The 27029-nt window shown below is 50.9% G+C and overlaps 4 protein-coding genes across 5 annotated transcripts; 3 read left to right on the top strand and 1 right to left on the bottom strand.

The window, feature by feature from the left end:
• Positions 1 to 14: 14 nt before the first annotated feature.
• Positions 15 to 6627, top strand: tmppe (transmembrane protein with metallophosphoesterase domain). Its single transcript, XM_066713500.1, has 5 exons — positions 15 to 1266; positions 1444 to 1554; positions 1873 to 2038; positions 3441 to 3580; positions 4667 to 6627. Exons 1-5 carry the CDS (start codon positions 549 to 551, stop codon positions 4855 to 4857), a joined length of 1326 nt encoding a protein of 441 aa, XP_066569597.1. The 5' UTR covers positions 15 to 548; the 3' UTR covers positions 4858 to 6627.
• A 657-nt stretch (positions 6628 to 7284) lies between these two features.
• On the top strand, positions 7285 to 14244 carry LOC136758812 (protein-glutamine gamma-glutamyltransferase 2). Of its 2 annotated transcripts, none has more exons than XM_066713496.1 (13): positions 7285 to 7397; positions 8404 to 8562; positions 8645 to 8875; positions 9042 to 9160; positions 10151 to 10279; positions 10606 to 10783; positions 10989 to 11127; positions 11206 to 11309; positions 11649 to 11891; positions 12226 to 12492; positions 12734 to 12894; positions 13042 to 13178; positions 13373 to 14244. In XM_066713496.1, the coding sequence occupies exons 1-13, from the start codon at positions 7382 to 7384 to the stop codon at positions 13524 to 13526; spliced, it is 2037 nt and encodes a 678-aa protein (XP_066569593.1). In that variant the 5' UTR covers positions 7285 to 7381; the 3' UTR covers positions 13527 to 14244. The 2 variants fall into 2 exon arrangements, with proteins under 2 accessions (XP_066569593.1, XP_066569592.1); XM_066713495.1 differs by having other exon boundaries at positions 12226 to 12618.
• Positions 14245 to 14431: 187 nt separating this feature from the next.
• Positions 14432 to 15515, bottom strand: exosc6 (exosome component 6). The gene has a single exon (XM_066713499.1). The coding sequence runs from the start codon at positions 15446 to 15448 to the stop codon at positions 14621 to 14623; it is 828 nt and encodes a 275-aa protein (XP_066569596.1). The 5' UTR covers positions 15449 to 15515; the 3' UTR covers positions 14432 to 14620.
• Positions 15516 to 16139: 624 nt separating this feature from the next.
• On the top strand, positions 16140 to 26827 carry LOC136758811 (alanine--tRNA ligase, cytoplasmic). Its single transcript, XM_066713493.1, has 21 exons — positions 16140 to 16261; positions 17187 to 17351; positions 17504 to 17692; positions 17962 to 18107; positions 20189 to 20380; positions 20717 to 20861; positions 21119 to 21264; positions 21523 to 21631; positions 21819 to 21969; positions 22072 to 22196; positions 22414 to 22558; positions 22733 to 22911; positions 23198 to 23311; positions 23499 to 23705; positions 23808 to 23992; positions 24124 to 24232; positions 24373 to 24486; positions 24667 to 24786; positions 25460 to 25546; positions 25814 to 25927; positions 26063 to 26827. Exons 2-21 carry the CDS (start codon positions 17208 to 17210, stop codon positions 26246 to 26248), a joined length of 2907 nt encoding a protein of 968 aa, XP_066569590.1. The 5' UTR covers positions 16140 to 16261; positions 17187 to 17207; the 3' UTR covers positions 26249 to 26827.
• The last annotated feature ends 202 nt before the right edge of the window (positions 26828 to 27029 follow it).

The following is a 27029-nucleotide window of genomic DNA, read 5'->3' as shown; positions in this document are numbered from 1 at the left end:
TGCTGCTTCTTCCTCCATGACTCCTGCATGACTCCCTACAGACCACAGCTGCTACTAACCTGCGTGTTATATAATAATGTACATTTTAATGCGGCTGATACTTGATTAATTGATCATTGTATTTAATATGGTGGAAAGTGTGTAATTTACAATACCAGGAAACACCCAGACTGCTTTGCAAGCCCGGCGCGGAGAAGGCGGGGTTTGTTTCTGTGTCGGCGCGGGTATGTGTTCACAACGCGGTGCCCGGGACAGTGCCCGTTACCCGCACCATCCGCACCGGCTGTGCCACTTGCGCCAACACTAGTTTAGCCGGGGTTAGGCAGCTCTCGCCCCGGTCTCTCCAACAAGACGTCGGGTGTTTGGTTGTCGATGTGCATTTTGCGGAAGTGTGTGGAGTGTGTTGTTCCCCAGCCGGCCGGCCGTGATACCGGTCTGGGGCCCCGATAGCTGGACCTGTTTTTCGAGTCATTCGCAGACGCCGGCAGTGAAGCAACCCTGACTCGGGCTTTTCCGCCAGGTCTCGCCCGTCTCTGACCCGGCAGCCCATGATCATGTACAGCCTGCGGGAGCTGTCCCTGGAGGCCAAGGTGGCGGTGGGCTCCGGGGTGGTGTTCTTCTCCATGCTCATCTCCCGGACCCTGATATCCGAGAGTGTGGATATGGACACCAGGGCGGCGTTGTACCGGGCGCAGTTCCTGCTCTTCATCAACTCGGTCATGCTGATTGCCTCGCTGTACGTTTGGAGGCGGATGACTGGCAACCTTTGCCGGGTGAGGAGGGTCTCCCAGCGGCTCCTGCGCTGCTGGAAGATGCTGGTGCTGCTGTTCCTGGTGTTGAGCCACTCCAGCTACGTCACCATGTTTTACCTGGTGGCAGAAGAGCCCCACTGGGTCGCCATGCTTTCATTCACCTGTCTGGGCTCTTACATCATCCTTTTGTTTTTCCTCTTCCTGTTCAGCTGCGTGGAGCAATGCCACAGGCTGGTCACCAGGAGGGCGGCAGTGTCGGACACATCCACAGCCGACAGCGGCTCCAGAGCAAAAGTCGCCCTGGCCTTGGCCCTGACCCTGGTGCTGACCGCGCTTGGGCTCCTGAACGCCGCCCGCCCCCCCGTGGTCGTGCGTGTCGAGGTCCCCGTGGACAAACTGAGCCCCTCTTTTGATAACCTGAAATTGGTTTTGTTGTCGGACATCCACCTGGGCCCCACGGTGGGGAAGAGCCGGCTGGAGATGGTCGTGGCGATGGTGAACGAACTGCAGCCAGGTATGTCTGTTTTTCACCATTATTACCCTGATTTTGCATTTGTAGTAATGTGGCCTAGTGAAAACACTACGAATACATTCTCAAAGTGAGTTTTGTGGCCCCTGCGTGTCCTGCCCCACTGAAGGCAGAGCAGGTGTAGCGGCTGCCCCTTCTCAGGCTGTGCCCCTGTATTCACAGACATCGTGGTGATCGTAGGCGACCTGGCTGACTCCCAGGTGTCTCGGCTGAAGAGCGTGGCGGAGCCTCTGCGCAGGATGGGCTCCAGACTGGGCACCTTCTTTGTCACAGGTAGCGCTCTGAGCCCATGGGCCCGGGAAGGGACAGTACTGTGGGGGGTCACTATGGAACACAGGTGTTGCAGGAGGGAAGAAACCTTGAACAAACACATCCTTTAGTTTTCTTTCCTTTTACTGTTTCCTTCTCCACTGGTGCTCTGTGGCTCTATCGCTCTCACTCTCTATCCTATGTATTTATTTTAGCCCTCTCTCTCTATCTCTTTCTCTCCCTGTCCCTCCCATACCTAATTATCTCACTCTCACCCTTCTCTCACTCGTCACCAACTTTATCTCACTATACCTCTCTCTCTCTCTCCTCTGCTCTTGTCAGGTAACCACGATTACTACACCGCAGACGTGGACAGCTGGTTGGGGTACCTCAGAACGCTGAACGTGATGCCCCTGCACAATGCCAATGCCCGGATCTCGGCATCCGAGCAGAGCAAGGAGTGGTTCTGCCTGGCGGGCGTGGACGACCTGGAGGCCCGCCTGTTTAAGTGAGTAGTCAGTGATGGGCAAGATGGGCAGTCTGTCTGGGAAGTAGGGCTGGGTGATATGTTCCAAAATACAGTATCACGGTATTTTTCACATTTTTGACGGTATGACTGTATTTTTTAATGGCCATTTTATACTGTTTGTAAAGCAAAAATAAACGGACACAACTGACATTGAATTACGTTTCCCTGTTCTGTGGCAAATCATGTCCACACTATCAACGACGCACCTTTCTTCGGGACAGATTCACTGGGGTCACTTGCTGTGAAGTTTCACACACACTCCTCTGCTCCATCTTGTCTTCATTCATTGTGCATTTATCACGTTTGTTTGTTTATGTCAACACACAATACACATGGAATTTATTTTGCGATATTTGGCTGAGTGCATATTCTTGGAGTGTTTCTGCGTGACGCCACTAAGACCCAGCCACAGAAATCTGTGCAGAATCACGCAGTCAGCACAGCTCTGAGAAGCTGCTGCGGGAGGTGAGCTGTGGCTGTGAGACAAAAGATTATGCAGAAATCAAGAGGGACGTGTTTAAGCTGAATGAAAACTACTGCTTCCCCCTTGTTAGCGGAGGTGAATGTCAACTTTCTTTATACAATGAAGCTGTGAACAGCATTGCCAAAACCATAGATATAGAATTCTAGATCGACAGAGGAGAACAGAGGAGACTATGTGGGGACTTGATTCAAGTCTTCAAAATCATGAAAGGCGTCGACCACATCAAACCAGAGGAGCTTTTCCAGATCAGCAGGGACACACGCACCCAGGGACACAAATGGAAATTGGGCTTCAAGGCATTCAAAACAGAAAACAGGAGACACTTCTTTACACAGAGAGTCGTCACAATCTGGAATAAACTACCCAGCGATGTGGTAGAAGCTGAAAGTTTGGGAACATTTAAAAATAGACTGGATAGGATCCTTGGATCACTTAGTTATTAATGGACACCAAACGAGCACGATGGGTCGAATGGCCTCCTCTCGTTTGTAAACTTTCTTATGTTCTTATGTTCTTATGACACTTTAGCATTTTCAGTGCTTTAATTATTACACCAATTATTTTAAAAAATATTTGTAGTTGTTACTTAAATGATTGGCAATTCAATTTTTTTTATAAAAACTAAAAATATAAAAATAACAAATTAAGTCATCCAATTACATCGATTTCTGCAGGGTTTGTGAAGAAAGGAAGTCATGTCACTAATTAGTAAATTATTCAATTTAGCATAGAAAACTTTAAAATACCGATATGAAGGTATAGTAAAAGTCCAAACTGGTCAGTAAATGAATACCGGTATATATTTTTTTTACAGTGTACTGCCCAGCCCTACTGGGAAGTGCTGTATGATGGGAATGACTGTATCCAACCACAGTCTGAGCTGTGTCTCCCCCCCAGGTACCCCGGTCACGGTATGGACCTGACACGGGCGCTGTCCGGCTGTGACCCTGACAGAGCCATCATCCTCCTGGCTCACCAGCCGCTGGCCGCCAAGAGAGCCCTGCAGGAGCGGCCCGAGATCAGCCTGGTCCTGTCAGGTACTAAGAAACGCGCACACACACACACGCTCGCTGTGAGCAGCTTGTACTGGACTACTGTGAGATCCACACGTCTACAACATGACAGGCCCTTTAGGGTGGCAGCACTGGGGTAGTGCCTGTGATTTTAGAAGGGGTGGCAGGATTGTGCCTGTGACTGCGGGGGAGAGAGGGTGCGGGATGTTCGGTGATTGGCAGCTGACTGGCCAGACAGTGATGTCATTATACAGGGAGATGGAGTGTCATCTAGGTGTAAAGCAATAGAACAGCACGTCGTGCCTGCGGCGTCAACAGGAAGGGACGAGGGGCTTCCAGTAACCTGTGGGCCTCTGCATTCCTCACTCCGGTGATGAACGCAAACACTCCTAGCTGCATAACGCCCCAGGTTCACTTCCGGGCCCAATTCGTATTTTATCTTATTTTTAATAACACGCTGTACTGCACATGTACTGAATGAAAAGAGCACTTACTGTCTGTTAACTGTAGGTGTTGGACGTGTTTCAGTGACTCTCCATGCTGTTCTGAGCTGTCCGTCTTGTTTCGCCACTTTCAGAACTTGCCCACATCGGTGATCAAAGTGAGGCAAATAACTTGACCATTTTATTAACAAGATTGCATCTTGTCAGAGCACACCCCTGTTAGATCTGCAGGATGATGCTTTATGTTTATACTGAACATGGGACCAGGTGTCTGCCTGGGATGTTTTGTACGCTGAGAACTATTATTTCCCACTCTGGCATCATCAGGCTACTTCACTTACTTTCCTCAGGACTCCCCTCTCTTACAGGGGGAGTGCTCTGTGTGGTGTACAGATGTGACATGAGAAGACATCTGAGTGGAGTTAGGAAGACAGGCAGAGGCATGGAAAGAGAAAGGGCAGTCAACGGGAGGGCTTGGGTGACTGGGGGTGCGAGTTTCTGTGAATGCTCCCTGGTCACTGTCAAATCACTGTATAGCTCAGCCTTGACGCCTCTTTCATTCTTCCACTTTGGTTTTAGCTGAAAAAGTAATAAAGAAAGAAATTAAACAACAATTAAAATAGTAATAACATCGTTCTCTGTGCTCTGACTCCCTGTCTCCCCCCAGGTCACACCCACGCTGGCCAGATCTTCCCCCTGAGCATCATGGCGTACCTGGTGAACCCGTTTTTCTCAGGGCTGTACCGCGTGGGCAACCGCAGCTTCGTCTATGTAACACCTGGCACCGTGTACTACGGCATCCCCATGCGGATCGGCAGCACAGCGCAGATCACAGAGATCATCCTGAAGACACCCTGAGGACCGCAACACTCAACATGTAACACGCACACATGTACTGAGCTCTCAGATCCATATTTTTGTTATTGTTGTATTGTATACTGTTTTTTCCAGATGACTTTAGCACTGTGAAAATATCTGCTCCATGGCGATTGGAGGAAGCTTTTAGAGTATCCCGTCTGCTGTCCTGACTGAGGGAGGAAACTCACCCCCCACACCCCCCAGCCCACTCACTAGCAGTAACTGAGGCTCTTATTGTGCAGACCACAGAGTTCTACTGGAATGTCCAGACTCTCACCATTCCGTCCATTCCTCACTATGACATCACAGCCGACTCTTCCCAGTGTGTTCTGCATTCCACAGTAGTGAGGACAGGGAAGCTACCTAGATTTATGTATTTAAGTATTTATTTAAACTTTCAAGAACTTCTGGTACTTTAGGTATTTTAATATAGAGTTCCTGAATTACTGATTCATGACAGAAAGACCTTTTAGGTCCCTTCACTTTTGACGTGGCTTGTTGACACAGTCCAGCCCGATGCCCAGTCGTCTCTGGTTTCCTCCTTCCAGATGTTCAGCACACGATTCACTCAGGGTGTAGTCTTTTCTTGACGGTTGGTTCTGGGTACAGGTATGCAAAGGCCAGTTCTATGGGATGCCTGTAGCTGAAGGTGGGGGGTGTTTGGAGCTGACAGTATCAAACTATTGCTGTTCCTGGTCTGGAGGCCAAAGTGTCATTGGGCACACCGCACCCCCTGAACTCACCCTTTCTGTGCAGGTGTGGGTCGGCCTCCTGCTATAGTTGGGCCAGACTTTGGTGAGGTATCGTCGTGGTGACCTTATAAAATTGTGTATGAAGTACAGATGACAAGCCATGATTGTGAAAATGATTGTGAAAGTGTGTCCGTGTGATTGTGAGTGTGTGTGTGTATGTGCACATCTGAGGGGTCTGACTGCTAAAAACAGCGAGTGCAAATGCAGACTGGGAACCCTGCTGCCTGGTGTAGCCAAAATGATAACACTCCACTTTGGGTAGGATGGACAGAGAGAGAAGAGAGGAAGGGCATAAACTCTGGGAGCGTGTATAGGCGAGAGTTTTCAGAGCTCTATTCTCATGGTTTTCATGATAATCCACACCAGGGTCTGTTATGTGTGGATTTACAGCAGACACACAACATTGTCTGTCCGTGGCCTGTTCTTACTCGCACTGTTGGGAAGGGGTTGAGATAGCACTTGCCTTGTGTATTTATTGAGTGTCTGCTGCCCTGAGCCACAGGAGTTCAGGTCCGTGGTGTGTATGTGGAAACTGTGTGTGTGAAATGCCTGGGATATACATTTTGGATGAGTGTTTCCTGATGTTCCCCAAAAGCGTTATGTCTTTATGTCTTTTTTTAATTTTTGTATTGTACTGCACTCTTTCCTTAAGAGTTTTAGCTTTAAAAGCACAGTCTCACACCACTCAATTGTTTTTTTATTATTATTATGATTCATCTTTTAAATGTTGAGGTTGTGACTGGGTGTATTCCTTCTTTGCGCCCTATGCCTGCCGGGATCGGATCTGGCTTCCCCACGACCCTTACCAGGATAAGCGGTTTCGAAAATGGATGGCTGTTAAGGTTGCCCTAGGCGCAGTACTGCCCGTCTGGTCTGTAAGGTCAGTGATGCAATGCCAGCCTGTGTCAAGGTCTGCCATAAGGGCTCACTAAGGGTTCATGGTGTCTGAAGTGTGTGGGAGAACCGGGAGGATCCTGCTGTCCTGTGTGAAATAATAATAAAGCATTTTCTTATTTTACTTTTTATTTTCGGTGTGTTTTATTTTATATCCAGTTTTACGTAATTTTATGTTTGTCTTAATTTGTCCAGTTGAATCATGAGAGAGAGAGAGAGAGAATATCACAGACTTGTATCTTGGGCTGGTATGATAAATCCAAAGCAAGAACTTGATGAGTTAATGAAAACACTCTATGGCATCGCCTCCTGGTTGGCATCATTCTCTCAGGCGGATGTGAAACTGGGTGCTTAAAATTCCCTTCAGGACAACAAAATAAAAATTGTAAACATGCAGCTGTCTTTAACAGTAACCACACAGCTGCTTGAAAAAGGTAAGGATGGGTCCGCTCCCAGCCCCCATATCTAGAGGGACAAAGATTCCACTGTAGACCCCAGGACTGGAGAGTGGGATTCCCAGAACTTACCTGAGATGAACTTGCCTGCTACATTATAGCAAACAATAGGATCCTTACTTTTAGGACCCAAGCATGGTCAATATTGACTTGGCAGCTCAGGGGGAGATGTGTGGCTTGGTCACTCTGAGCTGGCGGGGCTCTCCCTACTCAGTAAATGATGTCAGTGTTCGCAGAGGGGTCTGAAGACGGCCCTCCCCGAGACTGGCATTCCTCGGCAGCATAAATACAGGGCCCCAGCAGGCAGGCGGGACAGAGACCTGCAAGCTCGCACAGACGCTGTTGGATGCGGACACTGAGCTGCAGGGCTCAGAGCTGAGAGAGCTGGGGCTGTGTGCCACACGAACACGCCGAGCCACGGACATGACGGAGAACACGGGTAAGGGAGCGTTCGCAGTGAATCAAATCTCTAGAGTTTTTAATTTAGTTTTTCCTTTAATGGTAATTGTAAGAAAAAAAAATGCAATTTGTGAAATGTTGTGGACCAGGGAGAAGCTGATCCACATAGTGTGCATGGCACCAAACTGTTAAAAGACGTTCTGTGGCATAAGTGCAGACTGGGTCCTTACACCAGGAGATTAACAAGATCTGAGTAAAAGAGAGAGTGACATGCTCTGCTCTGGGGCCAGTGGACCTGTAGTATTGCTTCCTGTAGACCAATAGTAATGCAACTGTGTATAGTGTGCCCCTAAGAATGAGGGCCCCTACGGCATTCTTGACATCTTCAATTCTAGTTTAGTTCTGTGAGGAAATGGACATTTTCAACCTGACTTCTGGTTCATGTATGTTTGTATATTTGTTTTATCATGTTAAAACTCTGACAGGGAAATGGGAGGATGTCTGTGGGATTCAGGGTTTCCATGAGATGTCTGATAAGCAAATACTGGAACTAGTTTATGCATGGTTTTACACAATACAGGCAATGCAGCAGCTGAAGAGCCCAGTATCAGAGCCTTTACTGCCGCTGTGACTGGCTACTGTACCTCTTTATCACAGTTTGACTTTTGGTTTCAAGCTATTTAAAGCATGTGAGTAGTACCCTAGTGAGAACATAACTTGGCATCCCAGCCTGGCAGTTACTCTGAGTGGATATACCACAATGCACTGCAGCAAACTTGACTTTTTAAAAGACGGGCTGAACAACAGAGCAGGTGGCTCTGAGCAGGACTCCTGAGAGAAGAGCTCAACTGATATGGAATCTCAGAATTAGTTAAAAATAATCCAATCCAGTTGGTTGATGAGCCAAACAAATTGACTGCCCTCTTCCTGTGTCGTCTCCAGCCCTGTGGGGATACGAAGGTAAAATAACTGAAATGGAAACAGAAGGTGAAGGCCTGGGCGGCTCTTATTAATCCCCGTGGTGTTGTGTTGTTGTGGCCTTGCAGATGTACTGCAACAAGTGGACCTGCAGTGCTGGTCCAATAACCACAGCCACCACACGGCGGAGGTGGACACGGAGCGGCTGCTGCTGCGTCGAGGGCAGCCCTTTACCCTGAGCCTCAGGGTGAACCCCCCGCCCCGGCTCACCCTCGTCCTGCACCTCGGTGAGCAGCCCGCACTCTCGCTCACACTCCCTCGTACATCACCCTACCCCTGTGCCCTCAACCATGTGTTCTGTGCCTGCAGGGAAGGATGGGAACACTGTGATCAAGGTGTCTGACTCGTGGGGGTCGGGGAGTGGCTGGTGGTTCAGAAGCGAGTCTGGGCAGGACGAGCTGCTGCTGACCGTGCACAGCCCCCCCGACGCTCCGGTGGGACTGTACCATCTGACCGCTGTGATACTCGACTCGGACGACCTCATCCTGCAGAGCATGCCCCTTGGACAATTCCACCTGCTCTTCAACCCCTGGTGCAAAGGTAGCAGGGAGCTCTCTTCTCTAACCTGGAGCCTCTGCTCTCATCCTTCTCACTCTCCTCTCTTATCTGTCTCGTCTCCCTCCTCTCGCCTCCCTCCTCTACCTTTTCTGTGTCCCTCTGTGTCTGTAGTTTCATTGTATGTCTCTGTGTGTCCGTGTTCGTCCAGATGACTTGGTGTATCTACCAGAAGAGGAGCAGCTCCAGGAGTACATCCTGAACGAGAGCGGGCTGCTGTACCAGGGCTCCTGGGACCAGATCTCTGCAATGCCCTGGGACTTCGGACAGGTGCGCTCCTCCCTCTCCTCCTCCGTTCCCCTGCACCGCCCCGGCAGGCATGTTCACATCCCCTCTGTATCCAGAGAAAACCCACCAGGCTATGACAAAATAACAAAAACAAACTTAATTTGATATGTTCCTGAGCTGAACCGCCTCCATGCTGGGTCTAGATAACACGTGCTAAAGAAGTCCCAGAAACGTGCCAAAAATAGATCAGGTTGAGTAGACAGTAGCAGTTATACATCATGTTTGCACAGAGGCTGTCATACCACCAGGCTTAGGAAATCCCGGCCAGTGACCCTGTGGGAAAATAAACAAAGCTTATGTTTCGAATTAACACTTTATTTGCTGCAAAAGCTGTGTCGTTTTTGTTCTGTTTCACCATGGGATGTGCACTGAGAGGGATAAGACCAAATGCACAGTGAAAAGAAAGTCTGCAGCCCTGGGTGAGGTTGTGTCAAACTGCAGATCCCCGTGGCCTCTCTCCAGCCAGCCTGGCACGGCCAATGTGTCAATTCTGACGACCTACTGGCAGAGGACTGGCTGTGTAGGGCTGCCTGTTAAATCTCTTGAGGCATTTCCGTGCGGGAACTGTGAGACTGTCAGCAGAACACACGGGCCATTGTGTGCAGCAGACTGCAGGGGAGGGGGAGGGCAACGTAGGCCAGGACACGGCTCCTGTCCTCTAAGAACAGAAGGAGGCGGGAGCCAAGACTGTCCCCCAGAAGTATCCAGCACTCCTGTGTTTCTTGTAAATGTAATGTTCTCAGAGACCATGTTGTTTTTTGCCTCTAGCTTTCCTTAGCGCTGTACATGACAAACATTTAAAACCCAGAATTATAAATCAAATGAACCTAAAGGAGACTCCAGGACAGAGTGTGAAGGATATGGTGTGGAACTGGGGTGGGGGGACTGTGAAGAAGGGCTTCGCCTCAGAGACTCCTGCACTTGTTGTCATTAACCCTGTTGCTGCCTTTGTCATTGTTGTTGTCTGGTCAGTTCGAGAGGGATGTGGTGGATATTTGCTTCCAAATCCTGGACAAGTCCCCCGCGGCTCAGAGGAACCCGCAAACTGACGCTTTCCGCAGGAGCGACCCGGTGTACGTCAGCAGGATCCTGACTGCCATGGCAAGTCTGGGTTTGCCCTTTCAGTGCAGGTCCCTCTTTTGAGCTGTGACATTGTAGTGTAGTACAGTAATAGGAATCTGCTAGAAAATAATAATAATAGTAATAACAATAATAATAATAATAATATGCGTCCTCTGCTGGCAACTAATCAAAGTTGTCTTGGAACCAAACACCCAAGCAAGCTACTTCAGGGTCTGAGTCTAAGAGAGGGTGACTGATGAGAAAGGTGATGATGCTTTTGAAGAAAATTCCCTGCCGTAGCCCAGCAGTGTCTGAGCCTCCTGCAGGAAAAAACCCTTGAATGGTGTGTGTGTCACCGTGTGCAGGTCAATGCCAATGATGACCTTGGCGTGGTGTCAGGCCGCTGGGACGGGGATTACTCTGATGGCGTGGCACCCACGCGCTGGTCGGGCAGCGTGCCTATCCTCCGGCAGTGGAGCCGCGGCGGGGCCCAGAGGGTGCGCTACGGGCAGTGCTGGGTCTTCTCAGGGGTCGCCTGCACCGGTGAGGGGGAGAGCTGCTGTGAGATATGGAGTTGGGGGTCTGGATGTGTGTGACAACACCAGTGAGATGAGATATGTCCATCTGGGTCATGCCTGTCAGCTGAATACCAGACTTGTGCCCTGACAGCCTGTGCTGACCCATAGCGTTCCTCTCCCTCCCTCTCTCTGCCCTTTCTCACCCCCTGCCCCCCACCTCTCTCCTGCAGTCCTGCGCTGTCTGGGTATCCCCACTCGCTGTGTCACCAACTACTCCTCCGCTCACGACACAGACGGCAACCTGACTGTGGACCTCTACTACAGTGAGCAGCTGGACAGCCTGCCGGGCGGCAAGAAGGATATGATCTGGTGAGCTCCCTTCCCCCAAACACTCACTGTTATTTCAACTATTTCACTGACTGACTGTGTCTCCGTCTCCCTCTGCAGGAATTACCACTGCTGGGTCGAGTCCTGGATGGCGAGGCCAGACCTGCCCCCGGGGTACGACGGCTGGCAGGTGCTGGACCCCACCCCCCAGGAGAGGAGCAATGGTAAAGATCTCCATAACCCCCCCTTCTCATATTTCCCTTTGCTCCATCTCTCTCTCTTTCTCTCTCTCTCACCCCCACCCCCCTGGCCTGTCTCTTTGCCTATCTCCCACCCTCCTTCAAATTTGATTAGAAATTTGAAATGAGCCTCATTGGCACAAACCGTTTATTCAAGGGTTGCCAAAGCGCTGACAGATCCTGCACATTCAGAGCCGTGCAACACAAAGGGATAAAGTGTCATTACAAATAAATTCAAATAAAATGTTACTAAACTCTCTGACTCACAGGCCTCTTGCTCTTTATTTTGTGACAATCTTCCTCTCTCTCCCTCCCTCCCTCCAGGAGTGTACTGCTGCGGGCCGTGCCCAGTTCGGGCGATCAAGGAGGGCGACGTGGAGGTGAAGTATGACGTCCCATTCGTGTTCTCAGAGGTCAACGCTGACCTGGTGTGCTGGGTCCTGCACGCGGACGGGCGGCGCTCCCAGGTGTCTCTGCAGCGCCACACAGTGGGCAGGAACATCAGCACCAAGAGCGTGTCTGGGGAGCAGAGGGAGGATCTCACCCAGCACTACAAATACCCTGAGGGTATGCACTCGGACCCCCAGACAAACCCCGTCAGGCTGCTGTCAACTGCCTTCCTCCTCTTCAGGGCCACAGCCCCCATGTCTCGTGCATTTCTCTTTCTGCACAAACTCTGCCGCTGTAATCTGAGTGAGGTGGGGATTGATGAATTAATGGCATTGAGGTTTGAGATTCCTCTCAGTCTGTTCTGGACACAAAGCCACACGTCACAATTCTTATTAATGTGTTTAGGTCCCCCGAAACTGTCAAGACTCCCCTCTGTTCCTGTTGTCGTGTATCAGAGGGAGTCTATGGATCAGGTATTCTTTCAGCTAACCTTTACACACACCCCCCCCAGGCTCGGCAATGGAGAGGCTAGTGTACAAGAAGGCGGGCAGGAAGCTGTCTCTGCCAGACACCTCAGACAGGAAGCTGGAGCTGGGGATCCGGCATGCCCAGGCGGTGCACGGCACTGACTTCGATGTGCTGGTGGAGGTGACCAACCCGAGCGGACAGGACGCCCACGCACACCTCACCATCTCCGCGCTGGCTGTCACCTATAATGGCATCCACCTGGGCGAGTGCCACAGGAAGAGTGTCAGCCTGACCCTGCCCGCCAACATCGGTAACATCACTCCTGGCACAGCATGTCACAGTGTATCACAATCACACACCCTTCAGCAGAGAGGGTCCTGCATCCTGTGGGGTCCTCACAGCCACAGGTGTCTCTGCATAAGCCTGAAAATCTTTGGTATCAATATTTTATCGTTATTATTTATAATTATTGCGTTGAAGTTCCCGAATGAAAGCTATATATTGTAGAAAATTATACCTGACAGTAACCCCAGCATGTCATTGTGCCCCAGCCCACAGGGAGGTGCTGCGGCTACAGTATGAGCATTATGGGAATCGGCTATCCGAGCACCACTTGATCCGGGTCACAGCACTCCTGGAGCCCAACGACGGCCACGACATTGTCCTGCATGAGACCAACATCCCGCTCAGCGTCCCGCAGCTCACTGTGCAGGTGCTGACCCCTGTCACCCTTCCCGACTCCACCGATCCCTCTGAATCACCCAGAATTCCCCTCTCAGCTGCTCTGACACAATAATGCGTTCCTGATGCGTTTCCTCACTCTGCTGACTGACTTTGGTTTCTACGGTTTTCCCTGCAGTTGTTTGGAGAGGCTGTAGTGTCTCAGAAGCTGGTGGCCAAGATCACCTTTGTCAACCCGCTACCCATCACTTTGAAGGGGGGCGTGTTCACTGTGGAGGGGGCAGGACTCACACAGGCACAGGAAATACCAGCACTGTAAGAGAGAGAGAGTGTGATTTGTGTGTGTATTGGAGCGTACGTGATGTGTGCAAGTATTAGACTGTGTGAAGTTGCGTGTACATGTGTATGAATGGAAGAGAATATAGTGTGTCGAGTCTCTGCAACTCATAATCACAGACCCCAGGTTTGGGCCTGCTGGTCCTTGCCAGTGACACGGCTCTCTCTTTCAGGGGGGAGATCCGCCCAGGAGAGGAGGTGTCCATCAAGTTCTCCTTCAAACCCTTCAAGCCAGGCCCCCGAAAGCTGCTGGTGGACTTCGATACGGACCGGCTGAAAGATGTCAAAGGCTTTGCCAAAGTTATAGTGAGGGGCACAAATATGTGAATGGAGAAAGATGCACACGCTTTTCTTTGTTTCTATATGAAGATTTAAAGTTATATATAATATCTATAGAAATACACAATTACAGCCTTGGGGGATGTAGGTAATTTGCTGGAATATATAAAAAAACAGCTTTAATGAAATCTGGACTTCGATTATAGCTGTTGGCAACAATAATAATGACAGCTTGTTGGTGGTTATACAGTCTGGTACATGTGACAAATCTTTATGCACTGATTTATGAGCACGACCAGATTCCACACTGCAGATTATATTCTATATACAAAACCATGATAGAGCGGTCTTGATTTTATTATGTGTGGAGCTCTACTTACTAATATTCCCACAGTAGTCATAAACAAGGGCTGACATATACAGCTCTAGAAAAAATTTAGACCACTGCATTTTTTCCTTAAATCAGCATCTCTACATGTATGGCAGCCATTCAATTCCATTCATATTTGTGTTTGGAATTTGGGAGAAATGTTGTCAGTAGTTTATAGAATAAAGCGAAATTGATCATTTTATCCAAACACATACCTATACACAGTAAAACCAGAGAAACTGTTAATGTTGCAGTGGTCTCCAGAGCTGTATATAGGTTGAGTTACACTTGGGCCCCCATACATTGAAGTGTGTTGTGTAAATTACTCAAAACTAAATGTTTTTAGTGTTTTCCTCTAAAGTGGCTTTCTGTGAATAAATTCTATTTCAAGTATAATTTTTAAAGGAAAAAAATCGTGTTTTCTGTGGAAAAAACACTGCAAACTGGAGACCCTGTCCAAAAAGGCTCCAGGCATACACGAACACCTCGCCACAGCTCATCTGACATTTCTTTAGGTGTCCGTATGCAGCTGAACTGCTGGACTTGCACACAAAATATAAATTAGTGAAAACTGCGTCAAAGATGGATTTTTTTTTTTAATAACAAAAGTAGAAATTGAAATTCAGCTGAGGTGCAACTGATAAACCATGAAAACAAAGCAAAGAGACTGTAGTCCATGTGAACATAGCAAAGCATGTGTTAAGATGGTTGACATAATATACACGGACACGTCCAACACGAAGGTCCCTACTATGTCCAGTTTCTAATGCCCTCACGCCTGGGCCGGAGGGGCTTTTCTTCGTACCGCCTTTAATAGAGTCTGCTGGATCACGGGGTACAGGCGGTGGCACCCCTCGATGCAGGCCCGCACCGCTTCCACCAAAGTGTCCTCCCCCATCTCGCCGTCCGACTGCAGCCCGGACACCTGGTTCAGACTGGGCAGCAGCGCCACACTCACCCGGCCCTGGTTGTCGCCGTACCCGGCCGCCCAGGCGCCGCTCTCCTCGGGGAAGGTGGGGTCCAGGAGGTAGGTGGGCCCGTCCTGTCTCAGAGCGCAGCCCAGGACCAGGTCGTACATCTCGATACCGGCGTCCGCCAGGGCCAGGGCCGCGCAAGTGACGGCGTGGGACAGAACCGAGCCGTCGTTCTCCAGCACCACCACGTTCACCTCCACCTGCGAGCGGGGGTATTTGTGCAGGCAGACCGCAGGCTGCAGGCTCTCCAGCAGGCCCAGCGACAGGTCCTTCTCCCCGCTGCCCTGGATCCAGGCGCCCCGTTTCTGGCAGGAGAAAGGGGCGAAGCGAAAGTCACAGACCAGCCTCCCGGTTTTCATGTCCACGTCGTCCTTCCTCTCGGTCTCCCGGGGCCCGTACACGGAGCAGATGAGCTTGGTGCTCCCGGCTTCGATGTAGGCAGACCCCTTGGCCTGGCTGACCAGCCCGCATCGTGCGAACATCGGCCGCACGTCCGCCTGTCCCCGCCGCCTGCCGTCCTCCCTGGCCTCCGACGGCGGAGCTGGTGTCTTGGTGGTCGGGGGGACGAACAGTAACGGGGACTGGGACTCGTCCGGACCCCGCACTCGTTTAGTGTCTACCGGCATGGCTGGCACATTGATCCACCATAGACACCCTAACACATCTCTGTCAGGCCGCGCATGTATACAAAATACACCAATTCAAACTGGCACCCTCCCTGCCTATGCTTCCCCCTGGTGGAGTGGAGTGAGAACAGTCTGCACCTGCACATGCTGGATACTGAATTGCTATTACTGCACCTTACTGTATTTTTACCACAGTACACCACACAAAGGTGTCACAACCTCATATGTGGCCCATGCTCCCGTGTGACATTTCTTGTTCCCTTTTAACCTTCTTCTGCCACACTGTCTATTCCTTGTATTTGCGGGCTGGTATTTGCATATTATAAAGAGGTTATGCATGATTTATATTGGGGTTATTTGCATTGCATGGTTAATATTATTGTTATTTAGATATAGTAACTTACATTCTTGATATCATACTACAGCTACTAACACTTGTATACACTATCACTGATGCATGGTACTTCCTAACCTCAATTCTACTGCTTTAATTACAAACTATCAGTAATAATTCCTGCACACTACTATAACAATGCTGTATAGATCCAGCGCCTGTTTGCTGCAGGCCGATCCACGCACCCAGTTACTTCTCAATTGCATCAGCCACAGCACCGGCTCCCAGCGCCGGAATAATGGAATCCCCGCACAGGACTGACACCCCAATGCGCCAATTAGCTTCGAGGATATTTGAACGCTAGCAGATATGAGCCAATAGGCTGTGAGCGGGGGCGGGGCGTCGTGCTGCAGAGTGTGGTTTTGCCGGGTAAGCGGCAGTGTGCGCTTTCGTGTGAAGAGGACTTGTGCTGATCTGAAGTGAGTGATGTTTATTATTATTTATATGACTATATTTCAGATTCAGATAAGAAATACAACGATTTTCCTTTTCGGGCTAGTGTGCTAATGTATGTGTTTGGGACAGGGGTTATTAGATCGCTTTACGATTCTCTTTCGTTTAGGATCTAAATGTGTTCAATCGAGCCGCGCCGAGTTGGTGCATACAAGCCCTATAAATCTGTCACTTCAGCCATATTTTGTGAACCAGAGAAACCACAGATAAAAATGCTTACATTACGAGTTGACTGCACTCGTTTTGAACAGAATTCGTGTACAACACTATTGTGACGCAACAATACGCGTCGGCACATTTAAACATGTGGTGAAGCCGTTCAGTAACGTTACTGCATAGCGATGGGTCTGCGTGTCATTGAAATTAGCTATTTAAAATGTTTTTTTTCACTTTTTTTTTTACAATTATTTTATACGTTAAGGTTTTGCCACACCAGGTATTATGACAGTAGTTTTCTATAGGGTCTAGACCGGCACACCAGCGCCATTTCTCATTCGTTTATTGCTGTTAATCGGAGGAAGGAGGCGAGGGATACAGCCGGGGATTCAGACGTCAGTAGTGCCTCGACTCCCTCTGCACACATTAAGAAACGAGCCCAGTTCCCAGAAGGAAAATATGGCCCTTTCACTCTGATGGTCATGTGAGCTCCAACGACTGTCAACCCTCTTTATGAGAGGCATTTAAAACTGGAAACGCGCCATCAAAGAGCTGCCTTTTCAGTGGGTGGTTTCTCATCCGAAGTGCGTAATAATACAGGAGGAGGCTGCTGTCTTTCTCACTGTCCCTGGCCATTTCCCCAAACCTGGAGCAGTGATGTCATTGTGATGGGCTTCAGTAGGCATAGGGCTCCTTGACAGTTGTAGTAACACTGTTTGTGTCTGTACCTCCCAGTACTGCAGGCTTGTTTCCGGGATGGACTCGACGCTGACCGCCGTACAGATCCGTGAGAAGTTCATCGACTACTTCCGGAGACATGAACACCAGTATGTCCATTCCTCGGCCACCATCCCCCTGGACGACCCCACGCTGCTCTTTGCCAACGCCGGCATGAACCAGGCAGGTCTCCCCGCTCTGCACACGCTCAGTCCCACCACTCTCTCACCAGCTCAGTATCAGTCTTCTCTCCCTCCTTTCCCCTTCCTGCTCTTTCACTCTTCCACACACATTTCCTCCTTCTCTCTCACTCTCTCACTCTCTCATCCCTGCAGTTCAAGCCGATCTTCCTCAACACCATCGACCCCTCCCACCCCATGGCCAGGCTGCGCCGCGCTGCCAACACGCAGAAGTGCATCCGCGCGGGCGGCAAGCACAACGACCTGGACGACGTGGGCAAGGATGTCTACCACCACACCTTCTTCGAGATGCTGGGCTCCTGGTCCTTCGGGGACTACTTCAAGGTGCGCTGCTGCTCCTGCTTCACTGTGCTGTCAGTCAGTGTCTAGTCAGGGCCCACTGGCCAGCAGTGTCCACTGTGTTTGTCTCCTGGTAAGAAGGTAGGCAAACGCAGTGGAGGTGTCCAGTGCTGCATGCATAGGCATACGGACCCCCAATATTTGAGAGCGCGTTGTATGTTGTAATGTCATTATGTTGTAAAGTTAGGAGTGTGGCAGAGTGAGTGAGGAGGAAGTGTGTGGTGTGCCAACGCTCTGGTGTTTTGCTGCTGCAGCACCTGGCATGTGAGATGGCTCTGGAGCTGCTGACGAAGGAGTTTGGGATCCCCATCGAGCGGCTGTACGTCACCTACTTCGGGGGCCACGAGGAGGCCGGGCTGGAGCCGGACCTGGAGTGCAAGCAGATCTGGCTGGACCTAGGGTGAGCTCACAGCCCTGTAGGCATCCCTCTGTCTGCTACACCGCCACTGCCTGACTGTTTGGCCACCTCTCTTCTCAGTCTGAAAAGTACTGTCTTCTTGAGTGCAGGCAGATCTGCCTGCCCTTGGGCAACTCAGAGCACCTTTCTGATCCTGTTCACATTCTCTCTCTCTCGTGTGTGTGGAGGTGGAGGGGAGCACAGCTGTGGGCCTGAGGGGGTGGGCTGGGCAGTTGTGCAGTTGTACCAGCTGTCTTTCAGATCTAGCAAATGTTTGGTTCAGGTCAGGTACCGAGAGGTCAGCACCAATGAGTCGGAAACCAGCAAAACCTGCTTCAATTCTACCCCAGGGGCTGCGGCTGCACTGCTCAGGCACAACAGACGGAGGTTTTAGACACTCCCGGCACTGTGCTCTACTAGTCTTATACAGTGCCATCTCCGAGACTGAGGAGTTCACGGAGCTGATAAATTGCCTCTAATTACTGCTTGGTGCCGGAATCCAACAGGGGTTCTGAGGAGCCTGTAATTCAGGCCTGGTGCATCAGAGTGGCACAATCGAGTGGACCTGATTTCAGGGTCGTGGTTTTGATTAAATGTAGGATGTGCAAATCTTTTCCAGAAATATTTTTTGTTATACTGGTTGAAAGTCTCTTCACATCCTGATAGCAATCAATAATTTAAGTGGTTTAAATGTAAAAATATATATATATATCTTCTGTGGAAGGGACAGGACTGAAAAATGATTGATCAATCATTGCATTCGGTTTGAATGTAATGATAGGATGTCCTTCCTGTCTGTCAATCTATATTTGCATACCGCCGCGCAACTTGTTCGGGCAGACAATCACACATCATCAGCGTGGGTTCCTTGATGCTGTGCAGAGCGAGCGCGAGAATGGAAGGTGAACCGCAGCTCCTTCTGTTCCTCCTGAACCACCAGTAAAAGGAAACGAGAAAAGAAAGACCGTGTTAGAAATTTCTACAATGGAAAAAATCAAGGGCGTGCTAAAAATTAACATTGGCGTTGCTTTTCCACGCTGGAGGCAGCTGCGGGACTCAAAGAGTCTGAAAAATGATGCCATGGTTGCTGTTTTTCTTTTGCACAGGTAATTACATGGTTTGATTTGTTTTTGATGTATTTTGTTAATGTAATGAAGTATTTAGCTCATGTAGTGTGAATGAGATATGAGGTCATCTGAAACCGTTCTCTGTGTTCATGTGTGATAGAGGGGGCGTGGCTTTGGAGACACCTCTGAAGCGAGGGCGGGCTCTGTGCTTTCAAAACAAGCTTGTTAACTGCTAGCCTCTCTGGATTACACACCCTAGCTTTAATTGTTTACTTTCAGTTTTGTTAGGCTGCTTTTTGAATTGCTCTCCAAACAGGACATTTCCTCTCCATCGCTGCCACCTCACAGATGAGGGAAGCGCTGAATGAATGTCCGAGATATTTTTTCTTCATTGCTGAACCTCTGACCCCTGTTGTTTATTTATAAGACTGACAGTTTTAGAGCAACAGATTGAGGAATTATGATAATTATTATTGCTCTTTCCCCTGAGGCCTTGGTAGCCCTACCCTTGCTGCTCTGTGCCCCCGGGTCTCTGATAACGGGCTGAGGCCGGTGTGAAAGGCAGCGCTATGGTCACCAAAAGAACTCATGCCTGTTGTCCCGGGTATTGATTGGGCAGGGCTGATCTTCCCCCTGAGGCTGACACCCACACTAGCCGCTCCCCAGATGCACCGCCCTCTGTGCCCAACATGCGATGGGCTGTTTTAGCAATTGACCTACTTATCAGCTGGCAAGCACACGAGTGCTCCTTGTGTTTCTCTCGCTGTGCCCGTGGCTGCGAGTCAGTGATGTGGATTTAGCCTTGGTGGGAGTCCATGGTCTTCTGATGCAGAGGTTCTCAGTAATCAACCTTTTAGTTACTATTTTGCAGTCTTCACCACCCCACCCCCAAACCACATTCTGTGTAACACAATGGTGCCTGCTTCTTTTCTCAATTTCTTTCTTCAATCTCTCTCCCTCCCTTCCTGTGTGTATATTAATGTGTGTATGCGCTGTCCGTCTGTGCCTGTCTCTCAGTATGGACGAGAGCCGTATCCTGCCCGGCAGCATGAAGGACAATTTCTGGGAGATGGGCGACACGGGCCCCTGCGGCCCCTGCAGTGAGATCCACTTCGATCGCATCGGCGGCCGTGACGCCGCGCACCTCGTCAACATGGACGACCCCAACGTGCTGGAGATCTGGAACCTGGTGTTCATCCAGTTCAACAGGTGCAAACGCGCTCAGGGCTCACAGCACACTCACACCACACACACGCATGCAGCAGAGGACACAGTGGGCCCAAGCAACACGCATACACAGTAGTTTTGGAAGACCTTACTGAAGTGTTAGTGCATTGATTTCACTTGGGAGTATTCAGAGTTGTGGATGAGGTATCTACAGGGTTGTGTGTGATTGTGTGTGTGTCTCTGATACTTAGCAGTTGTCTGGTTTTGTGTGTGTCCTCTCGGCGTGCCTGTGCACTGTGCCTTGAGGTGGCGTATCGGCAGTGCTGTGCCACTGTGGACACCCTGTGTGAGATGTTTGCTGTTCTGTGTTGTCCTCAGGGAGTCGGAGACTGAGCTGAAGCCTCTGCCCAAGAAGAGCATTGACACTGGAATGGGTTTGGAGCGCCTGGTCTCCGTGCTGCAGAACAAGATGTCCAACTACGACACTGACCTCTTCGTACCGTACTTCGAGGCCATCCAGAAGGCAAGGCTGGGCTGCTGCCCCTGTGTGGGGTGAGAGCGGGGTGGGGGAGGGTCAGACAGTCGAGGCCTAGTATGTTTGTTGGCCTCGGTGTGTGTGCTTTCCCAGAGTGCTTCACGGCATCTGGGCAGGTAGAAAACCCAATCCAATCGGGAGTTCAGAGCAGCCTGTGAAGCTTGCCGTGGTTTCCAGTCAGAGGGTACCCAGGGCGCTATGGCTGGCCAGTTTGTAAACTGCCTCTGCCCGTCTTCCCCCTGCAGGGCACGGGTGCCAGGCCATACAGCGGGAAGGTGGGTGCGGAAGACGTGGATGGCATCGACATGGCGTACCGTGTGCTGGCAGACCACGCGCGCACCATCACCATCGCCCTCTCCGACGGGGGCCGTCCGGACAACACCGGCCGTGGGTGAGCACATAGTGTAGGCTTTCTCTCTCTGCAGATTTTAAATTTTTTAAGTGATTTTAAGAATTGATTTTAATTTTTTTTAATCATAAGTATTACAATTTTGAATGTTTTTATTTACTGAAATGTAAAATACTTATCCAAATAAAACAGTATTTCTCTCTCTGCAGTCCTGGGAAGGTGTGTGTGTCTCTCTCTGTACAGTACACTGACTGAGACCGTGTGCAGTTCATTGCAGTGTCTGTGTGTGTCTGTGTGCAGGTACGTGCTGCGGAGGATTCTGCGCCGGGCTGTGCGATACTCCCATGAGAAGCTGGGCGCTTCGCGGGGTTTCTTCGCCTCGTTGGTGGACGTGGTAGTGGAATCCCTGGTGAGTGTCTCTCAATTCTCAAATTCTCTTTCCCTCTCCTCTCTCCCTCTCCCCCCTCGTCTCTCACATTGACCCCCTATGGGCCCTCACTTTACCCCTCCTTCAGTCTCGCTGCTCTCCTCCTCTTCACCCTCTTCTCTCTCTCTCTCCCCGAGTGTGTGACCTGTGCCGCTGTCTCTCTCTGCAGGGCGACGCGTTCCCCGAGCTGAGGAAGGACCCTGACATGGTGAAGGATGTCATTAACGAGGAAGAGGTGCAGTTCCTCAAGACGCTCACCAGGGGGCGCCGCATCCTGGACCGGAAGATCCAGAGCCTGGGCGAAAGCAAGATCATCCCAGGTAGGGTAGGAGGGGGCAAGGGCAGGGCAGGTATCTGGGCTCAGTATGTGTACCATGTAGCTGTGCTGTGAATCTAGAGTTCCTGTGTGTCCGTTTCCCTAGGGGACACTGCTTGGCTGCTGTACGACACCTACGGCTTCCCCCTGGACCTCACAGTCCTGATCGCCGAGGAGAGAGGCATGACTATCGACCTGGAGAGCTTCGAGGAGGAGAAGAAAGCGGCGCAGGTGAGGGGAGGAGGGGAGAGCATTGAGACTTGAGAGGAGGTAGGGGAGGAAAGGGGATAGGGAAGAGGAGTGGAAAACTACAGAAGGGGGCAGGAGAGAAACGAGTGGAGAGCCCAGATGGAATACAGGAGAAGAGGTGATGCTCCAGTGAGGGGATAGCTTCTCTCTGCCCCTCGGTGTGTCCCCTGTGTCTCATGACGCCTGTGTGTCTGTGCAGCTGAAGTCCCAGGGCAGGGGAGCTGGGGATGAGGATCACATCATGCTGGATATCTACGCCATAGAGGAGCTACGCAACAAGGGCATCGCGGCCACAGACGACTCGCCGAAATATGGCTACTCCTCTGACAGCTCTGGCAACTATGGTACACACTCTCACACGGCCTACTGTCTCCCTCTCCCGCTCTTTTTCTCTTCCTCCTTGTTTATTCTCACTGTTCCATCTCTCGCATCTCCCTCTCCGGTTGTTTCTGTATACGTACCCATCTTCAGACATCCAGGTGTATTGACAGGAGCTCTTTCTGCCCTCCCGCCCCCAGTGTACGAGCCGGCTGTGGGCACAGTGCAGGCCCTGCGCAGGGAGCGCCAGTTTGTGGAGGAGGCGACGACCGGGCAGGAGTGCGGGGTGCTGCTGGATCGCACCTCCTTCTACGCAGAGCAGGGTGGCCAGACCTTCGACGAGGGCTACCTGCTCCGGGAGGATGACTCCGCAGAGGATGTGAGCACCGCGTTGGCTGGGGCGGCCGGTGGGGAAGGGGGTCACGGTGCAAGGGTCATGAGGCTAAAGCCAGGCAACTTTACTTTTTACTCATCCCGACTGCCATCATTTCTGAAGTGTAGCCGTACAGGTTTTCCTACTCTTAGTTATTGTTGTTATTTATTTAATTAATTATTTTTAAGTGAAACAGAAAAGTTGGTAAGACCTATCTAGGGGTTTGGGCATTATTGTTGTTATTATTGTTGTTCTGAAAGTCACCTCTGTTTTTAATTCTTCTCCGGAGCAGAAGATGGAGTTCACAGTGAAGAACGTGCAGGTGCGGGGGGGCTACGTACTGCACGTGGGCACAGTCTACGGCAGCCTGCGTGTGGGCGACCGTGTGACACTGCAGGTGGACGAGGTACGGCCTTTGTCGTCTCGGTCTGTGCGTTTCCCCCTGAATATCTCTCTCTCTCTCTCTCTCCCTCTCCCAGCTCCTTGCTCTCTCACTTCCTGGTGTTTCGTCTGTGAAAGTTGGGCTTCATCCCATCCTTACGAATAGAATTACACCTTCTCTCTCCCATTTCTCTTCCCTCTCTCCTCCCCAGCCTCGGCGGCGGCTGATCATGAGTAATCACACGGCCACGCACATCCTGAACTTCTCCCTGCGCGGGGTGCTGGGTGAGGCCGACCAGCGGGGGTCCCTGGTGGCACCCGACCGCCTGCGCTTCGACTTCACCGCCAAGGGCGCCATGTCGACCGATGAGGTGCACCGCGTGGAAGACATCGCCAACGTCCTGATCAGCGACGCCAAGGTCAGTAACGTATAGATGTGAATGGAGAAGTGAGTGAATGAGAGCCCTGGCCGTTCCTATCCCTCTCTGCTTCACTCTCACTCTCTCTCTCCTTCTCTCCAGCCGGTGTACGCCATGGAGGCCCCCCTGGCCGCAGCGAAGGCGATCCAGGGCCTGCGCGCCGTGTTTGACGAGACGTACCCCGACCCCGTGCGCGTCGTGTCCATCGGCCTCCCCGTCCCCGACCTGCTTGCAGACCCCAGCAGCCCCGCCGGCTCCCTCACTTCCATCGAATTCTGCGGCGGAACGTGAGTCTCAGCGGGGGGGGCAGGCCAATCTGCTCTCCGCCTCTTTCTCCTCCAGTCCTCATTTTGGAGTGTCTCAGTCTGCATGTCTGTGAGCATGTCATGTGACCTTTGACCTTTGCCCTCTCCCCCAGACACCTGCAGAACTCGGGCCACGCAGCGCCCTTCGTCATCGTGTCAGAGGAAGCCATCGCCAAGGGCATCCGACGCATCGTAGCGGTAACCGGCCCCGAGGCACAGAAGGTGAGTGGGGGGGGGCAGGGGGGCCAAGACATTTGAAAAGCAAAGGTGATGAGCTTTTTTCACTGCTTTGATTTAAGCCGTGAGTTTGGGACTGTGGGGGGTGTGCGTACTGACCTCCTGTCTCTCTCTCTCTCTCTCAGGCCCAGAGGAAGGCAGACTCCCTGCGACAGTCTCTCTCTGCATTGGGGGCAAAGGTCAAGGGTCAGACCACCCCCAACAAGGATGTGCAGAAGGAGATTGCGGACATGACAGAGGTGAGATCCCCCCCCCATGGAGGCAGGTCTGCTCACTGCTCTGTCTGGTGTATATATTAGCGTGTGCAATCGTCTGTTGCTGAAATCTCATAACACAAAAGATAGCTTGAGTTGAATATATTCATATGACCCATTATGCAGAACTGTATACGTATAGAAAATCTGTGTGTGTGTGTGTAGGCCCTGGGGGTGGCAGTGATCTCTCAGTGGCAGAAGGATGAGATGCGGGAGGAGCTGAAGGGGCTGAAGAAGACCATGGATGACCTGGACCGTGCCAGCAAGGCTGACGTGCAGAAAAGGGTGAGTGTAGGGGCAGCGGGAGGCTGGGGGGCGCTGTGTGTGTGTGTTCGTTCTAAACTGCTCAAGGCCGAATACAAATATTCCCCATGAAACTCAGAAGACCCTTGGAGGAATGGTCAATCACCAGTCAGCTGAGCCAAAGTCTAGCAAATGATCTATATTTATTTTCTTTGACTGTGCATGTCCTTCTCATGCTAGGCAGGATGCCAGGTTTTCTCTCTATAGTGTGATTGACCAAAAAAGGTTCTTCGTACAAACTGTTCAAACTCCTCCATCCACACAGCTTATTAAAAACATGTTTCTAAATACCTCGCTAAACAGACATTGACAGATGCACGTCCCTTCTCAGGGAACATATCATTGCTGTATCATTATTAAGTCTGATAATATCAAGCTGTTGCCGTGCAGAATAAGTCTTGCTTCTTGCATAGTGACTATCCACCCCCTTAACTGCTACACGTGTGTGTCTGTCTGCATGCATGTTACCTTGCATGTCTCTCTGTGTGCCAGAGGGATGCTCTGTATTTTCTGTATGTGTGTGTGTGCATTGGATTTCCTCGGTGCGTCATCTTATTTATATTGTGTGTGTAACTGTTGTAGTTTGTGTGCCAGTTCTGCTGTGTGTCAGTGTGAGTCCTTGTGGCTGTCCTCAACCCAGTCTGCTGTGTCTCAGGTGCTGGATAAGACAAAGCAACTGATCGAGAGCAGCCCCAACCAGCCGCTCCTCGTCCTGGAGATGGAGAGTGGAGCCTCTGCCAAGGTACCTGTCCCCACACTGTCCCTCCTGCCTGTGAGATTCGGCAGTCAGCGAAGCCCTTCTGTTTGGATTTTTTAAAAACCCTTAGCTCAACACAGTGTTGCTGTCCTTTAACACAATGACCAGATTTATCTCCTCCTTAACCCTGCTGTCATATTTTGAGATCAAATTGGTGAATCAAAAAATAATTACAAGTCAAACAGCTGGTACTGCTCCAGTTACTGTCCGTATTCCAGGCCCTGTGTGACCCTCACGTCTCTCTGCCCCCAGGCGTTGAACGAGTCTCTGAAGCTGCTGAAGACGCAGTCACCCCAGACTGCCGCTATGCTGTTCGCTGTGGACAACGAGGCGGGCAAGATCATCTGCCTGTGCCAGGTGCCCAAGGTACAGCCTGCCTGAACCCTGAGTGACTGTGTGTGTGAGAGTGACTGTGTTTGTGAGTACATGCTGGTGTGATAAGGAGCTCTGGAGATAACCTCTCGTACAGCTCCTCTTTCTCTCTCTCTTTCCCCGGTGCAGGAGGTGGCGAGCCGCGGGCTGAAGGCCAGTGAGTGGGTGCAGGAGCTCTGCCCCCTGCTGGATGGCAAGGGTGGCGGCAAGGACATGTCAGCCCAGGCCACAGGCAGGAACACACAGTGCCTGCAGGAGGCGTTACAACTGGCAAACGACTTCGCCAACCTCAAGCTGGGCGACCTTAAGAACTAATGCCAGGAAAGGGTGGGGGGTCAAGGGAGGGACTGGGGTTAGCGGGGGGGATGACATTCCAGAGGGGAAACTGGATCAAAAAGGGAAGCAGCTCTCTGAAGGAGCCAGAAGGGTCAGGGCTGCCTGTGCAAACTGTCAGTGTGTGTAGAGGTGAGCTTGCCTCACTGAACATGGAAACTGTTTCCTGCAGTCCAGCCCCATTCTGCCAGCCAGTTCTGTAACACATCCTCATTTGGCTATTCCTGGCACCGTGCGAACAAAACCCGCTGGCTGGGATGGCTGTCCTGTCCTGTGTCTTGTGTAGCAGTTGTTGAGTAACTCGAAAGTTTGCTGCTCTGGAGATTGCACACCTCCCCCTCCTGCTCAGATCGCAACTTGCTGGTAGTTGTACAGTAGTCTTTGTGTGGGGAATCAGTCAGTGTGAAAAAACAATGCTAATCATTAAAAAGAGGTTCATATTCCTGTGCAAATCATTGTTACTGTTCTAACAATCTAGAAAATAATAAGTAATAAACAGTTGCAGTTTGTCTGTGTAGACATTTCTATCATGTATCCATCAATAAAGCCGTGAGCAACATACAGGCCTTTGCAGTCTTGAGTTCAATGCCGTGTCCTGGCTGGGCACTGCGGTGGTCGCTCTGGTGGAGCCACAGCCTGACTGGGAGGGGGAGAGGGTGACTGTCGATTTGTAGAGTAGCGGACCCCTGCTGAGGACATGCAGGTATAGTGGACTGAAGAGGACAGTCCCCTTATTAAAGAGTTACACACTGATAAGGGCATG

The sequence above is a fragment of the Amia ocellicauda genome, chromosome 9 (assembly GCF_036373705.1).
Source record: "Amia ocellicauda isolate fAmiCal2 chromosome 9, fAmiCal2.hap1, whole genome shotgun sequence".
Taxonomy (NCBI): Eukaryota; Metazoa; Chordata; class Actinopteri; order Amiiformes; family Amiidae; genus Amia; species Amia ocellicauda.
This window is presented reverse-complemented; position numbering and strand designations above follow the sequence as displayed.